Source organism: Calonectris borealis, chromosome 18 (genome assembly GCF_964195595.1).
Source record: "Calonectris borealis chromosome 18, bCalBor7.hap1.2, whole genome shotgun sequence".
Taxonomy (NCBI): domain Eukaryota; kingdom Metazoa; phylum Chordata; class Aves; order Procellariiformes; family Procellariidae; genus Calonectris; species Calonectris borealis.
In genome coordinates this window covers 12,085,272-12,102,577 of record NC_134329.1, presented here as the reverse complement: position 1 = coordinate 12,102,577, position 17,306 = coordinate 12,085,272, and the positions used below count along the sequence as shown (strand labels likewise).

The 17,306-nt window shown below is 41.3% G+C and overlaps 1 protein-coding gene across 3 annotated transcripts in view; it reads left to right on the top strand.

Annotated features, from left to right (window-relative positions):
- The window catches only part of PPIL2 (peptidylprolyl isomerase like 2), a 75,260-nt gene that overhangs the window by 1,085 nt on the left and 56,869 nt on the right, over positions 1 to 17,306 (top strand). For 2 of the 3 annotated variants that reach the window (XR_012676496.1, XM_075167980.1), the window contains exons 4-7: positions 722 to 784; positions 946 to 997; positions 14,858 to 14,909; positions 17,015 to 17,106. Coding sequence is in view for 2 of the 3 variants with exons in the window: in XM_075167980.1 (XP_075024081.1) it covers positions 722 to 784; positions 946 to 997; positions 14,858 to 14,909; positions 17,015 to 17,106 (259 nt within the window). In the remaining variant the exon portion in view is untranslated. The remainder of the gene's footprint in view (positions 1 to 721; positions 785 to 945; positions 998 to 14,857; positions 14,910 to 17,014; positions 17,107 to 17,306) is intronic. The other variant, XM_075167981.1, reaches the window with a different exon arrangement.

The following is a 17,306-nucleotide window of genomic DNA, read 5'->3' as shown; positions in this document are numbered from 1 at the left end:
AAAAGAATACACAAGTGACAAAATAATTCAGAACAATTATCATGTACGTTCCGATCTTTCAAACCTGTGTAATCCGGGCTTGAATCTAGTTTTCCCTGCTCAGAATATGCTTGATCAATCACTCGTCTTTCTGAGGCAGTGATTAGGTAGATTGAAGGAATATTTATGCTAATTTTTTGTGTTTAGAGTTTACTGCTTGAAGTGCAGGAGTGGAAGCGGGGAATTAGTAGAGGTGGGTTAGAAATCCTCTTGTAAATGGAATAGTTCAAGAAGTCAACATCCACATCTATGAACTTTTAGCTGCTTGGCTAAAAGCTGGCTGGATTATGGAAGCATCCCTAGCAGGGGATGCTGAATGTGTTTGCCAGTTAATCCCTAGCCTGTTTCAGTGCAAAAACAGTGAGTGTTTCTGCTTGAACCATCTTTTGTGCTGGTGGGGCCCAACATGGCAATGGAAGCGGGCTGGGGACTATTACAGCACCCCGTGGCTCTATGGCTGTGCGTGCTGGCAGCTACACGTTACCGACCTGCACCAGTTCGTTTCACGGCTTTTGTTGTCAACCTAATTTATGTAGAATCAGGTAGGGGGTATTGGCAGCCACTCAGTATTTTCATTGGTATAGGCCTTGCTTTAATGTGCAAGTGAATCAGCAAAATATTTGCCTCTGTCATCATGATTTCCAGCTGATTTTGCTAAAAAGAATGTGTACTTTTTTCCTAGTTTGTCTCTGCAGCCATTTGAATACCCAGTTTGCACACCAGATGGGACAGTCTTTGACATACTGTAAGTTACTGTCTGTACTTGGTTTTATTTTTGTCTTGCTGAACTGGTTACAGCTGTGTAATCATCATTTTGTCTTAGCAAGTTGGCAAAAATAATCTTGCTTATCAGCAGAGGTTTCTGATGGTGCTTGTCGCTTATTACTTTATCCCTTCTCTTTTCAGGAGCATTGTTCCTTGGATAAAGAAATATGGAACCAATCCAATCACAGGAGAAGTAAGTAATGATGGGTGTATTCACATGATGTCTTTGCTTTCCTTGCGCTCAGTTTCCTGTTTAATGTGTGGGAGAAACAAAAATGCTTTAATGAAAGCAAAAGAAGTTGAATGGGAGTGCTATTTTGAAGTATGATATTTGTGAGATCAGGTTTGCTGAAATGTAGAGATTTACTAGGGATCTTTTTTTAGCTTTAAAAAAAAAAAAGGGCTTCTGGATTTGAAACCTGATATCCCCTCACTATCATCCTGCTAATCATCTTTGTAGTAGAAAATAATCAGCCTCGGACTGTGTGCGCAGAAGAAAGAGGAGAGCTTTTTTTTTTTTTTTTTGCATTGGATTGTAAATAGTATGGCAGAGGAAATGTACAGTTAATTTATATAAACTCCCAGGGTATCTTGCCTTTCTTACAGGTGTGGCATAATTAAAATCTGTATAGATGGAAATACGAGCTCTTTCGTTACTGCTAGTGATGCCCAGAAAGCCTGACTGGTCGTTGTGCTGCTGCCTCGTATAAGCAGAATTCTCGTCCGTACAGGGCAAGGGGCTGGCAAGCTCACCTCTCCATCTGTGATTAAACCTGTGATGTTTCCTAAGCAAAAGGATATTTGGCTTTATGCAGATTGAAGAGATTAATAGATGATATTATGAATGGTAACATTAAGCTGCAAAATCTTTTGAGTTATCTTGACAATATATTTCAGAAAGCTTCTGACCTGCCTCTGTCGTGATAGTTCACTGTGAGGCTGGGATTTCACACTATGATCAGCACCTTAGTGGTTTTTCTCTCGCCTTTTTCTGCATAAATGATAATTATGACGGGATTACTTTCTGTAGTAGTGTGAAGTTGTAAAGCACCGGATAAATATGAAGTACTGGAAATATTTCCGTGTTGGAATTATTTTTTTTCTGGTGTGTTAAAAGGGAGTGCATTATTTGTGAGGGCATAGAGGAAGTTTTTAAACAGAAATTGTTGCTTGAGCTACTGAAACTTGTCTTTTCCTTCAGCAAATGCAGTTACTTTCCCGAGCATTAGGTGGCAGCCATTGCACAGGATTGTTGGTTGGTTTGCAGATGGCTTTGTGGTATGAGATTACCTTTGAAACATCTTGTGTTTGATTAAAGATTTTCCCAGCAGACAGATAGGAGGAGAAGCTAAATACAGAAGCAGCATTCCAAACTCTAAACATGAACACGCTGTCTGAGACTCAATGTCTTCAGTTATAGCAAACTGCAGGTGTGTTTGTGCGATGGAAAAATGATTGAAAGTCTTTCTTCACACATGAAGAGGCCAATGTATTGTTGACAAGGAATGGAATTTCATTTGTTTTCGCCAGCCTCTCACCACCTTGCTGCTCTCTGCGTTGGTTGGGAGTTTTGGGATGTTGCCAGAACAATTTTTTTCACGCAGGGCAGCTGCATGACACCTATTCTCGTTTCAGACTGTGAACCGTGATGTGGTTTAAAATTACTTCAGGTAAATGCTAAGCAAGAAGTGTAATGTGTCTAGTGGTCTTGTGTAATATAGAGAAAGGGAGATTGTGCAGAATATACTTGGTGAACCATAAATGCTCAAATGAAGTCGGACTTTGAGATCTGTTCGTTTACCCAGACTTGTGCTTCTGTAGTTGATCTGCAGTGCACCTCCAGCTCTCCTCAACATGCGTCCCCTTTTCCTCTGTATCGTTCTCTTTGGGGAACCCTTTCTTCTTCCCTTTTCTTCAGTGGTGGACTTGTGCTGTACAGCGCTGTTCTCCACAGGACGAAGGTATTCCAGACCACTTGGAAGAAAAAGGAGATGCCCTGCTGAGTCCAGCCCTGTGGAGCTATAAGTTGAAGAGTGGGGTTGAAGGAAGTGTCGTAATTTAGCCTTTGTTTCCCAGAGGGCCAGCTCTGGTTTTCGGAAGGGGAGGATGGCGTTGGGCAAGAAGGGGATGGGGGTGCTGGGACAAGGCAGGGTAGGTGGCAGAGGAAGTCAGTGAGTTGAGCTTGGACATCTCTAGACTGTACTGCCCTCTATTTAATCTGTCATTGTGTGTGCACCTTCTGTTAGTGGTACAGCTTGCTCCTTGTGGAAACCAGAAAATATTTTCTGTAATGAGTCGGTGACTTACAGAAACTTAAGACTCTGGGTTTGTTTAAAAGGGAATTGAGCCAGATTAGCTGCAGTGCCATGTTTTGTATGGTGACTTGTGAAGCGACTGCACAGATTGATGATTCGTCCTTGGTGATGAGGCTCTGGAGAATTTTTCCATTTTTTTGTCCGGAAGTTAAAAATGATAATGAAATCCTTTGTGGTTTGTACTTCTGTTGTTATGGTTTGCTACAGGCCAAACATTTTAGAGAAGTCAATAGGCTACTTGGAAACGGCGTTGTTAATGGTGCATTCTTGATACTCACTAATTCTGTCTAGCTGTCTTATTTCTGAAGTGGACCCCTCAGTGGAGAATCGGAGAGCCTTGCAATCATTAATATATTTATCTTCGCAGTGCTCCCAGGGGGTACTGCTGTGCTAGTCTTTTATTAATTGGATGTTTGTGAACTGATCTAGAAGTGACTTCTCCAATTCTTCCGAGACCTAAACTATTGGACAAACCTTTTTTGAAGAAATGTTGCAATGCCAGGATCGCAGTTATTCTTTGATATGTTTAAAATATTTTAATTTTTTTTGCTTTCCTTCCCTGTACTTCCTCATGGTTTACGGTTTATTTTTTCTTGCTTTTCCGAACATTCTCCTAAGGTGCAGCATGGACACCAATATCTGTTTAGAAGAAACAAATCACCATTGACCTTTGTCTAGAGTTTCCCATGAGCTATTCCATAAAGTAACTTTAGATTCATTTTTCCCCCCCTTTCTAATAATGCATTGGGGTAAAAAATACTTCTGTTACCACACCAATAATTTTGGAAGAAACAGTGCAGCTGAACTACAGCCTGTCAGATGGCATTAGCTCACTTTTTTTTTTTTGTCAGCTTTGTCAGGCCACTGCCCTAGCTTATGTTTACACTAAAATTGCGTAAAATAAAGAGGAAAGTCATAGTTAGCTCATTCCTTTTTACTGAGAACAGCATTTTGGCTTTTGGGGCTTGCAGATAGTTGCAAGCTTGCCAGAACGTTTCATCTAGCGGCGATATGACAGCAGTGACGAGCATGCCCACACAAGTCAGCCAGCTGGGCTCAGGAGTACCTGTTTCCAAGAAGCGAGATTGGTCAGAGCGTGTCTGGTTTGCTGGAATCTCAGATATGAACAGATGATAGTTCAGCATCCCTTTTGACAGGAATTTCAAGGAAATTGTTCTTTGTTGCATGGACATGTTATATGTGGGCTGAGCTGTTTTTCTCCTTCGCATTGTAATGTTTCTGATGTAAATACCTATTTTTCCACTCTGGTTCAGTGACATTCTGCTGATGTCAGTGACATTCAGCTGCATGTGGGCAGGCCAGATTATTGTGGTTGTAATTCAGCCCCATTCAAGGCTCTGTAACCTTGGGCAAATATCTCTCTTCCCCTGTATCAGAAATAGCTAAGGTCTTTGTCCCTTGTTCCCCGTTTTCTGTGGGAATTTGGTTATTTTGGACAGTTGAAAGTCAATTAATCTTTGGTGTTTGCTTCTAAGGCTTTGTTCCAAAGTCAATTTTGGGGCTGTTTTAAGTGCATCTGCTTTTAAACTCATATAGAGGGCTCACCTATGTGAATTCTTTCTGCACTGCGCAGAGCAAACTAAAATCCATGTGTCTGCTGATCCTGCGTAACCCAGAGAGGCAATCCTCATGTTAAGGGCCACGTGCAGCTGTGCGGTTGTTGCGTATGTATGTCTTGAAGGGCAAACAGGATTCAGTCGAGTTAATTTAGCTTGGGCTTAACATATGCCCAAGAGTCAGGTTGAGAGACCTGAAGATGCTGTGTGGTGGATGTATGAGACAAGGAGTCACATTTCTGGTCCGAATGAGGCAGGGCAGAATTTGTCTTGTAGCCTGTCTCATGCAAGGTTAGGATCCAGACCTACAGACCTCCAGAGAGAGCTTTTTCTTAAGTGTCACAAGGTTTTAGCTTCTTACTAGGTTAAACAGGAAAATTTTTATAAATTCTGAGGATTTTTTTTAGGGTTGAGAAAGCCTTTTGCTTGGGCTGCCTCTGAAGATAACCATAAAAAGGAGTCTGGGCCATATAAAGAAGTAGTAGAAGGCAGAGCCACTGACATGGAAAATGAGGACTAACTTTGGAGTCGGAAGGCTGAAAATCTCTGACTTTTCCCAGTAGGACATCTGCCTTCTTAAAGAGAGGGCTGTACCCAAAGTTTTGCTCTGTGTACAAGATAAATATTTGCTATTGTTCTCCCACACTCTTAATCCTGTATTTACCAAATAAAAATGACTTGGGGGGTGAGATTATGACTAATACGATCAAACAATTGCGGCAGTACAGGTGCCTGCCCCATGCAGTAAGCCTGTCTGATCCACGCTTTGGCAGCACCCAGAGACACACGTCTTGTACCTGCGATGCCCTGCAGCAATGACAGAGCCTGGAGCGGACACCTCCTCACTCCTGCATTGCTCACATAGGACTGTAAGCAGTGCCCTTTTTTTTTAATAATTTCTTTGAAATAAGATTGGTAGGATGATGCTTGCCTGAATAATTACAGGCACTTTCAAAACCAGTAACTTCTTACCCTCAAAAGAAAAAATTGCAACTAAGTCTGTTGTTTCAAAACTTTGGAAAGTCATTCTCAAATACATTCCTTAAATATGTTTATTAGGTAATTCCTCTCCAAATGCTGGTGGCTATTGTGACTTCATTTATTGTGAAAGCATGGTTTCTTTTCAATTTGATCAACTAGATTTCAGTCAGTCTCGTAGAAATCGGTGGCTGGTCTTGTGGTGCGAGAAGCTTGCTGACCAGGTTAGTGGAGAGTATATAGAGAAGATTACTTTTTTACCGCTGTATTTATTAATCCCACTTTAAAAATGAACAAACAACCTTACAGCACTTTTTTTTTAATGCACTAAAAAGTCTTTGGCTGTCTAAATAAGGGAAATCCTGCCTGAAAAGGATGCAGAAATTAGAGCAAAGGTGAAACTTCCTTAAACATAAAAGTGTTTTTACCATGTACATATTTTGAAAGCACGGATGCAGAAATAGAAAGCACTGATAATTGTTTCTTCACCTCAGAAGTGAACGTAATGAGAAAGAGGGATTAGGTATTTTTTTCTTCTTTTGCAATATTCTGAATAAAGAAACTGCAGCCTCTCAGGAGTGTGAGAAATACCAAGTACTGTAGGAACAGGTGTTAAAGTACAGGTTAAATTCCAGCCAAGGCTTTATAGTTCACTACAAATTGGTCTCCACCTCTATCAAATAATCAGCGCAGAGCCCGTGTGTTTCAGGAATGGATTTCTGTAAGTGGGTTGCATGAGCTTCACACGTTGCTGAGTCAGAGGTGTCGAGATCAAGATCACAAACAAAACTCATCCAGCGATGAGTTGAGGGGAACGGGTCTCTGGCCTGACTGGGGGAGAGGACAAGTTCAAGTTCCATGGGACCTGTATTGGCTAAATCAACGGTGACTATGGCTTTTAACTCTGTTCATATGGTCTGTGTGGTAATTTACTGCAGATTGCTGCTTTAATTGTGTTATTCCAGGTGTGTTTCTAGATAATGAGCAGCAAATAATGGATGTCATCAGACAAGGATCTGTGCTTTGAAGATGACCTCTTTCATGCCAGCCTAGCAGTAGCTGCCATTGGAATACACTGTCAGGAAAATGTAATAGCTGTAGATAATGTTCAGTGTGATGCACTTTCAGAGCACTTGCCTAGACCTTACTGCAACATGCTGGTAGGTAATATTATCTTAGGATTTTGATGGTCTTCTAAAGACGGCACACTGCAGCAGGAGTCAGATGTTCCTTGTGACTTTTAAATTTTTTTTTCCTCTTGAAAAGTTTTCTTCATTCTTGCTGTTTCCAACGGATTGTGCTTACTCTGAGCATTTTCATTCTTTGTCTAGATAGAAAATATGGAGAGGAAAATGCTGTGCAGCCCTCCATAGGCAGGCTATCTCCACATCAGTTTTCCATATCAGGAGTGGTGGGACTGTCTAATTAAGAGGAAAATAACTTGACTAATTGAGATATTTTTCATTATGTAGAAAAATTCAGAAGTGAGACATATCCCCTGTTCTTTTTTTTCCCCCCTCAACATCAGAGCACAGCACCTGAAATCTAAGTAGTCTGCTACGTTTTCTCCTTGGGGCTTTGGAAATGAGTGATCATTTAGGTGGATCAGTAACTTCAGGTCTCATTTGGCTGTAGCATAACTGATGTATAAATGAGAATTTCAATTCTTCTCTAGAGAACGCTTTTCACACACATGTCAGGAGAAGTCGGCACATCTTCAGCTATGAAATTCAAGGTATACTTCTTAATTTGTCTGATGCAACTCAGTGAAGTCTTCACATATTGCATAGGTGTAAATGTCAGTTGCCCCTTTTTCTCCCTTTTGTTAAACTTATTTTTTCCTGTACGTTTGAAGTGAAGGAGGGAGGGTTTTTTTCTTGTTTATTTGTCAGAAAAGTTTCAGTGGGGGGTGGGAATACAGTTTTGTTCTGGATGAGTAATAGCTTATTATGGAGTGGAGAACAAAGCTTACAGAAATAAAACCAAGGGAAGCTTTGTTGTTGAAAAATGATTCAGACAAATCCAGCTTAGTTGGTTTTCATGTGTTGCAGAAAGAAGGGTGAAATGATCAGGAACAGAAAACTGGAAGACTCTGAGGTCTTCGGCGCTCTCACAATCTGCTTTGCAAACTGCGTGCTCTGTCTTGAACCGGTGTTTGCTTTCTTCCTGCTATGACTGCTGAGAGGTTCTTCTGATGGTTTTTCATCTGATAGATATCTTCTGTAAATTTTGGGTTTGACCAGCTTAGTCTCGTTTGTATTTGTGCCAGAACTCTTCTTCTCTCTGTTAGTGTTTACAGCTGTGTATTTGGTACAGAGGAATTTAATGCTTTCTTGACATTTTCTTGTTGAGACTTGTATTTTCCTGTCAGATGCTCCTCTTGCCTTTAAGTTCTCTATACCCTAAATGGTCACAGTTGTCCTTCTCCACATCTGTTTAATTTTAATTTATCTTCTTTGAACAGAGTTAATCTTAATCATACACAGTAAATGCTGGGTGGATGCCTGGTACAGTGGTGGGAATATTTTCTAATCTCTTCCTGAAATACTTCGATAATACTTTGATATATTACACATGATAGTGTAAGACAGAAAACAGCTTCAGTGTGTGTCGAGACACAAAGGGTGCTGTCAGAATACAACTTGTTGCATTTTCTCTTGATAGCTTGGGTCATTTCAGAAGCAGGTACTTATTTATAAATAAGAGTTAGCCAGGAGGAGCAGTGGTTCTTCCTTTTTTTTGGGGGGTGTGTGGGGTTTTTTTGTTTCCAGTTGAATGTTGCTGCCTGTATTTCTGTGGCCTGTAGCAGTCTTTCAGGCACGGATGGCTACAGCCATCATCATTAAGCATCTCTCTCCAGGTGCGTTTTTGTCTGGGGGCAGCAGACACAGGCTGCTGCTCAATGCCTAGAATCCACTTTGAACGAGGTGAACTCTTCAATATGCAGCAAGTGAACCGTGTCATCTTACCTCATTTGCTTGAGAAATTATTAGCTTTTAGTCAACAGTCTAAATGAGTTAATATTTGACTAGTGACCATAAATTTTCAAGGCCCCTGGATAGAAACATATGAGGACATGATTCCTGCCCGGAGGAACGACCAGAAAGTCGTGTGTCATAACTGGAAATGGTCATAAACACGGGATGGGGGGTCAAGGCGATGAAGGTCCTGGTGAGGCTGATGACCTGGAAGATGGCTCCTTTTTTGTTGGGTTTTCTGAAACTTTCCCGCTCTCCTTTGTTCTTGACGAACACGTGGATAGTTGGTTGTTTCTCTTCCAAAGTTGTATCTGTGTGTTTTACAGTAGTGCACCCAGCACCACTAAGAGTTAGCCTTTATCTGTCCTAAAAGGGGGATTTATTTTTCAATTCCCTGTATCTTTGGGAAACAGTGAGGGCAAAGATGAGATTTGCCGAGACTTACTGTTCAAGTGCTTTATCAAAAGGAGACGTTTAAAACCCTCCAGTGTCATGAGTCACTAGCCAAGCTGCTGTGCCTCCTTCACACCTCGCTGATGGGGATTGTGCTGGTGACGGGCAGTGTTTTATCCAGTGAGCCAGCTCTGGACACAGGCAGATAAATGTGTCTAGCATTATTTCTAATGCATTATTTCCCTTACAGCAAAAAAAGTATCTACATCTAGGTTTTACAGACTGAACAGATGGTCTCTTTTTTCCCTTTTCCATGTTTTGGTGGAAGTGTGCACATTGGATGGGGTTTTGTGATTGTGACACTTGAAAAACTAGCAGCTGTGAAACGCTCTAGCCTTAAATGAGATGCAGCATGAGGTTTCCCACAGATCCTTACTTGCCTGTTTTTCACTAAAATTGGAGACTAGCTTTTTGATGCTTCTGCAAAGCTTTATTTTCCATGAACCACATTGTATTTGGCTGTGGGTCTCTGGATTGATAGACTTCTGACTGCATTAAGACTGCAGGTTTAATCTCGCACTTGAAACTACAGATCTTTTTCTCATGGTGATTTCTGTTAATGTACTCCTTGATAGAGCAACATTATTGCTAGTATCTGTGAGCCATGTGTGTTACCAAGCATATCTGTATGATTCTCTGGACAAGGCTTTGGTGACCATATGGTGTCATTTTAATTAAAATTTAAATATGGAAATACAGTGGTCGAAGTGGGTAATGAAGGATCTTTTGTGTCCGTTTCCATACCAGTTGAGTAGTAGATGAAAGCTGCAGTTAAACAGCAGCTTCATCCAAGAATGTGAATTGAGGGTATCTTTTTAACATTTGGTAGACAGTTGTCCACGTGATAAATATCTAGCATTTTTGCTGTTGAACTGAACATAGAAACGATACCTTGAATCGTGAGACTATTCTGGCCTCTTCGCTGCTGACCCCAAATTTTTCATGAAATATTAAACTGCATGAAGATGGCTTATCTTGTTAAAACAGTGCTGCTGTTTCCAATTACATTCCCATAATGTGGCGACTTGCTGAGGATTTCCAGTGCCTTTTATCATCATTAAATCCATTTACAAGATCTGAAATAAGTAACATTATACATGGAGTTATTCCAATACTATTGATTCAATTCATATCCCCGTATTTCCTGAAGGTTTTATAGCAGGGAAAATTGTAATAGGGCGTCTTAAAATGTGAAGTTGTATGCAAAAAGTAACAGGTCTCATCTTTAAAGGAACCGAATAATTTAATACAAAAATAATTTGCTGTTGTTAAGCTCAATTTGGTACATGGTAGGCAACATTGTGTTTTAATATTAGTATTTGGTTTGGCTTTCTCTTCTATTTGAGGTAACTCTGTGTTACTTGTTTTGCTGGGATGACAACCTCCCAAATGGCCGTGTCAGCCCTGGATGATTTTGTCCTTGTGTTGTCAACCAGTTCAGATGTGACACATTAATTTTTCCCTGTGATAGCTTCACTGGGTTATTGTGCATTCCTGCCAGAGGCCATTCAGAAGGGTGTCCGATCCCCAAGTGTTGAACATTTTAACGCTAACTCAATTACTGTTGCTAGAATGCGAAAGTCTGTATTTACTAAATACAAGTCTTGCCGCGCGTCACCAACTCTACCGGTGTGTGGGTAGAGAATCGAATGAGCCCATTTTGATTGCTTTTCAGGCTGGTGCGTATCCAACGGGGTCAGAGCCTCATTAACAAGAAGAACATGCAGCCACAGACCAAAGGGATTCAGAGAGTGTAACTAATTGATGCGCAGGGATTGTAGGTCAGATCTTCATGAGACGCACAGCGATGACAGAGAATGATTTAATTCGAAACAATCGGCGTGCTTCATCTGCGAGCTGCCACAGTGCCCCACTAACCTACGCGTCGTAATAACCTCTGCTTTGGGTATCAGTAAAGGATGCTGCCCTTTGGGATCCCGCAGGAACGAGCGCTGTCAGCTGACAGATGAGAGCGCGCGGGGCAGTGGGGCTTCTCGCTGCTGCAAGAAAGTAGGTCACAGCCAAAAGTAGCCTTGGCTGCCTTTGTGGAAGTGTGCCTGCGAGAGAGGAGTCAGCTGAGAAAAAAGCTTGCACGGTTTTTGGGTTTGTTTTTTTTTTTTTAGCCCTTGCTGCGGAGCAGCTGGCACTACGTGCCGAGAAATGCGTCTGCTTTCCAGTATTCTCGCATAAAATATTTTTAGAAGTGAAGATGCAGCTCTGATTTCTGCTTAGGGGAAGTGGTGCATGCTTGTGGCCTTTCATTTTCATTAAGAATTTAGAATTTTAATTAGATCAAGTGTTTTTAATAAACATTTTTCCTTGCTTTCTTCACTGGAGATTGGCTGAAACTGGATGGTAGGTGTGTGTCGGGGAAACTCAGGTTGGAAATAGTTTTGAACTTGAGCTGTGTATGCAATATCTGAGCTCTCTTATGTTTTATCAGTAATAAGAAATACATGAAAACAAGTGCTTTAACTCATTTTAGGATTCATTCACTCCTGCTGTCTCTTCCTGTGAAGACTGGCGCCTGTTTGTGGCATAATGGTCATTTCCATGGCAACAAACTGTGTGATGGTGCTTGGAAAGCTTTGACTTTTGATGGAGAATAAATAAAAGCAGATTCACCCACACGCGAGATAACCCTGTTTTCATGTGAAACGAAGAACTTGAGAGGAAAAAAAAATCTGAAAAAGGTTTTCTATATCATGTTCTTTCCTAGTTCCCTGTGTAACGTGTAGGTCTTTCAAAATTGGACCTACTGGAAGTCCTGGCATGCGGGCTGGACTCCCTCCTCTGCGGCTGCTCCGTGTGCAGTTGCCCGATGCTGCAGCCTGGTCTCAGGCACTGAGCTGCCTTTGTGGGTCACAGCAATCCTTTGTAGCAGATCACCGCCTGGTTTTGCTGTTCTGGTGCTCCAAAGGTTTCCTTTGACAAAACACTAAATCCCCCTCTTGTCTTTCCTTGCATTAAGACATATTAATCAACTTCTCAAGATATTTTTCAGGTGTTGCCCTAATTATACTTCCCCCACGTATTTTCTCATATACAACTCTTGGTCCGTTTCCGTTCCTTTTCATAAATAGATTGCACAAACAACATCCTTTATCAGTAGCAGGAAGTTCCCTCGTGATACAGCGTGGGACCGCTCGGGTGCGAAGCAGTTGCCAGCTGAGCTGAAGCGCAGAGCTGCTCCGGAGGGCGTGAGCTGACATGCCAAGGTCACTTCTTCAGCACAAGTTTGATAGGAGGCCAGTCTGCAGCAATAGAAGTTTATAACATTCATACAGCACTTTAGTATAGAGTTCTCATCCTGGAAAAAGACTCCAGGCAGTGTATGTATTTCAACTCCTATATGAAAATCACTATTTTTTTATTTATTGTTGACATGTAAGACATGTAAGTGCTGGTCTCGGTGGGGAACAGATGCCAGCACGAGCAGCTGATGCACCATGAGGAAGTGATGCTGAAAACTAACCTTTTTCCATATTATGGAAAGATGTGACCTGAAATACCATACTATTTCCCTGGGTACAGAGTAAGAGTCTGAGGACTTGGCAGCATGTCTAACAATACATCATACGTTGACAGATAAAACGGCGTACTGCAGCTTTTGCTACCTTTAAAGTCCGTACAGCAGTTTAGTCTGTCTTTTCCACTGAATTTCTGTCAAGGTATAAATCTGAATCTTCAGGCATGCTAAACTGTTTCTTAGGGAACTGTTTCCATTTTTGTGTAAAGATGATCTGCTCATATGTTTTGGAGGTAGCTCAAGTCTGCCAGGAAGATAATGTAAAGGCCTTCTTTCAAATTATCAATGTTTCCAGCAACCATATTTCTAAAGAAGCTTTTTCTGGGCCATAATTTTTGGGCTGTTGCACAACATGTGCACAGGTGGGTGCTGCTTTGTGTTAATAAGTTGTTTAGGTTGAAAAGGTCTGTCGAGGATCCTATGTTCATTTTGGCAATTCTGCTGTTCCCCTATTACTTCTTTGACAATTTTGTTCTAGTTAAAAGATAAATAAATGAATAAAGCTCTGCATTCACTTAGTCATTTCAGAACCTGCCCTTGCCTTTGCTGGCTTTCTTTGTACCCCAGCAGTGTGCAGATGTTGGGGTTGGATTTTTTTGAGAATCCGCTTAAGGAAAAACAGCAGCACTGGTCTTCCATTGCCTAACTAAATATCACCTAACCTGGCCTCCTTCTTCCCTTCCCCATCTTATTCCTGCTAGCCCTCATTGCTCTTCTTGCTAATAAATTGGAGAGATGGTTACTTTTCTGGCAGCAAATGAGCCTGCCAGTTAGCTGAAAACAATTTGAGAAGTGCCTTCCTATAAATGAATGAGTCCGGCTGTCATAACGTGTACTCTCTGAACCAAGAATATGAATTTTGACTAGGCAGAAAAAGCGCACTGACTTAGTTTCACATGATTTCGTTATTGCTCTTTGCCATAATGACTGAACTAGCAGCGTCGGCACCGCGGCTGGCAGATCTCCACTCGGAGCTGTTTATAAAGAGCTGTCTGGGTTATAAAAACCTCCCTAATCTGTTCAGGTGCGTGTTTTGAGAAGAGAACCGATTGTTTCTTTTAAAAGGCCTGTGCTGTGTGTGCTTTTAACGATCAATTTGGCAGTGAAACTGTCTCTGACAGCTGATACAATCAAAAGGTTTGTTGGGGTTTTTTTATATCTGAGATCCTTGACTCAGCCTTGCAGCTTGCTGGGCTGGACTTTGTCTCCAGCTGGGAGACCCTGGTCGTGGTGTGCCCCGTCATGCCAGCAACGTGCCCGAATCACGTACTGACCCTATCGAATGACCGGCATACGCGGGCCTGCCCCGTCACGTTACCGACGGCGCGCTGTTATTTTGGCACGCTTGTGGCTTTCATGTCTTAGGAAGGGTTGCGGGGAGGGAGCAGCCTGGTCGTCCAGAAGTGTTTGCCAGCCCGATAGCTCTTCCCTCTCTGTGTCAGGAGGCCCCGCCGGAGAGAGGGCAGCAAAAAACCATCATAGACATTCTTGTGCTGAAGCATGGGAGAGCAGGAGCTAGCTTAGTTTGCGGTGTCCTCTCTGGAGTGGGAGAACATAGCCCCCGTTTCGTCAGCCTGCAGGACCTCCCGACCTCGGCTGCCATCTCGGTTCCCTCTTCCGTGAAATTGTTACCTGGGGATTAACTGGCCAGAGATCCCTCCTGGGTCTGCCTTCATCACCCCAAGCGCCTCTCCGGGAATTTGTGCCTCCGTTTCTCTTCGTTATTGCTAGTTATCACATGGGCTCCACTACACGTTTCCTGACGTAAAAGAAAAATTACAGTCATTTCAGAAAAGGTAGCGAGCTTGATTGCCAGAACGGCTTGCTGGCGTTGTGACTTTCATCAGAGGTCCCTTCTGAATTGTCACTTCTGATCAGCAGCAATGATCTCTGCCTCTTAGCTTGTCAGGCAGACTCCCCTTTCGGTTTGTGCTGAGGCAGAGTTGCGCAACTTCTCGAGCTTGTTCGCTCTGGTTAGCACTGTGCTGTGTCAAACTACAGCTCTGTAAATAAAGGTATCCCAGTTCTCAGGCTGGGTGAGCCTTGTTTTTGTGGGCTGTCTGTGACTTAAATTCCCAGGGTTCTGATGATTCAGATGACTTGCAATATATTATTAATAAATTATGTACTATTAAAATCCTAACACTGATGTTACAGTTTCCTTTTATTTCCACGGTTAGATTCTGTTGTGATTCATTTTTTTTAATGCTTCATTTTCTTTAGAAACTAGATGCCAAATCACTTATAAAGCTGAATTTTGCTAAAAACAGTGAAGGTAAGTGCAGTAATTTTCTCTGTGGTTTTTTTCTTAATGAGTGCTTTAATAAATCCTGGTTTGTCTTACTCATGGTAAAGTTACGTAGTTTGTGTTTTCTATCATGGTTTTTATTTTTTGAGTAGAGTAACTGCTTCTTGTGAGTGACGTGTTTACCTTCAGAGTTCCATTTCTGTTTTTCTTTACACTGGGGAGCTGTAAATTATTCAGCAATTTCACTTTGCTATAGCTACTACTGCAGTAAGGTGCTATTTACTATGTTACCTTTTTTCTAACTTGCCTATGGCATTATTTGCTATTCACTTGGTTTTGAGCAACTTTTTGTTTATAAAATGAATTAGACTTAAATGAATACATGGGGTTTTATGAATAGCAGCACACAAGAAAGCAGCCTCGAGTTTTATTTCTGCAGGGTTAAATGTATAAAATCTGCCATCTAAGAGAGGATGCTAGGAATAAAAGAGAACAGTGGAGATGAATTCATCTTTTACAAGGCAGATAATGATTTCTTTGAAACAAGAGTGGCCAGGATTATGTGGGAATAAAATTCTGGAGTGTCTGTCTCCTTATCTTACCAATAGTCCATAGACTAGAAGGTCTTTTCTCTAGCTGATGGATTTCTTCTGCGTTTTGTGTACTATCTGTCTCAAGAGCAGAATGTTAAAAAATGATCAATAGTCACTGTGGCCAAGGTTTTTGAAAGATATTGCAATGTTGTGCTTTCCTTAAAGAAGTCCAGTTCATAATGCTGGGGTGCATGCTGTGTCATTAATAGATCAAGGGAAGATGCAACAAAAGAGGAAGAGTGAAATGTTGCACTTCTGTCTATCAGCAAACTTTTCTTAACATGTGTAATGGTTGCTATGTATGTAGGATCTTCTCGGTTCACACCTATACAATAAAAAAGGTCTTCAGATGTTGCAGTTTCTTCCATTTAATGATCCCTCCTTAGCTGACTACCTTCTATCCAGATCAACAAGTGTGTGCCCTCAGCAGCTCTGCTTTTGCTAGAACTGAAAACATGGTGATTTACTCTTTTTTTATGCAGCTGGAGTGAAGCCTCACATTTTACTAGAGTGTTTCTGTATCCATCAGTTGGGCTGATGCCACTTCCAAAAATCCCTTTCTGAACTTCCTCTTGAATTTCAGACCTTTGTAGCAATGGCTTTAACAGAAACAGTCCTCAGCTTTTGCTTGCATCTGCGAGCTGGAGGTCAGAGTTGCCTCCTCCGGCTGATCAGTTAATCGGTAAATACTCTGTAGGTGCTTGCCTCTCCTATCCTTGTAGGTGCTGTGAGCAGTCTCTGTTCTGGTCTCCCTGCGGGTTTTGATTTTCAGGTGGTAATTAGGGAAAAAAGAACCAAATAGGCCCAAACTATTTCAAAAATCTCACCCAAACCCCCAGGTCTAGCAAACTGATCAAGTATTAATAACCTCCTCCTAATTGCTTTCTGCTGAGATCATGCAGACATTTTTCTTTTTCCTCGTACATTGCCTGCCATCAGTTTGCTTGTTGTTGACACGCTTAATATTTATGCTGATCCTCCTGGGAAAATTCACAGCTTGATTAGAGCAGAAGCTGGGTTCCATATTGAATAACGTGTTCAGATTTAATGGCATTCTGCTTGCCACATTTGAATACAAAATGCTTTCCTCTCCTAAAAGCACAACAGCTGCTGTGAACTTTTTTGTAGGATATAAGCTAAACTTGTATTCCTGGGAACAACACTGAAAATAGAGCACTGGGCACGTTACAAGGTACGGGCTCACACTATCAATAGAGCTTTGATTACACCAGTAACAGTTATATTGTGGTGCTTCATAGATATCAAGCAAGTTGGACAAAGTTCTGTGTTGGGGGATTGAAGGCAGTAGATTTCCAAACTGCATTTTCATTGCTTGCTTTATAATTCTCTGAAGTGTTACTTTTTCTATTTGGCACGGAAGAATCAAAGCGTAGTTAAAACACCACTAAATACACACTGAAGTTACACTTTATATTAAAAATTAATTTAAATATCCTTCACAGAGATAATAGAAATTAGCTATTTCAAAATAGTTGCAGGGACTTCATGCCAAATTTAAACTTTTTTCCCCTCCATCAGGTAAATACCACTGTCCAGTGCTGTTTACTGTATTCACCAATAACTCCCATATTGTGGCCATCAAGACAACTGGAAATGTGTTTGCCTATGAGGTGGGTTCTCTGTTGCATTTCATTATTAATATTTTATACTTTCATTCAAGATCACAAAATGCTTTAGAAAGATAGGTAAGTTTTATTCTTGTTTTACAGCCTTGTACAATTAAAGTACAGGGAGATGAACTGACTTCACAAATTGTTGTCCAATTTTTGCCTTCAAAATATGAACAACCCTAGAATATGATTTAAAAGGT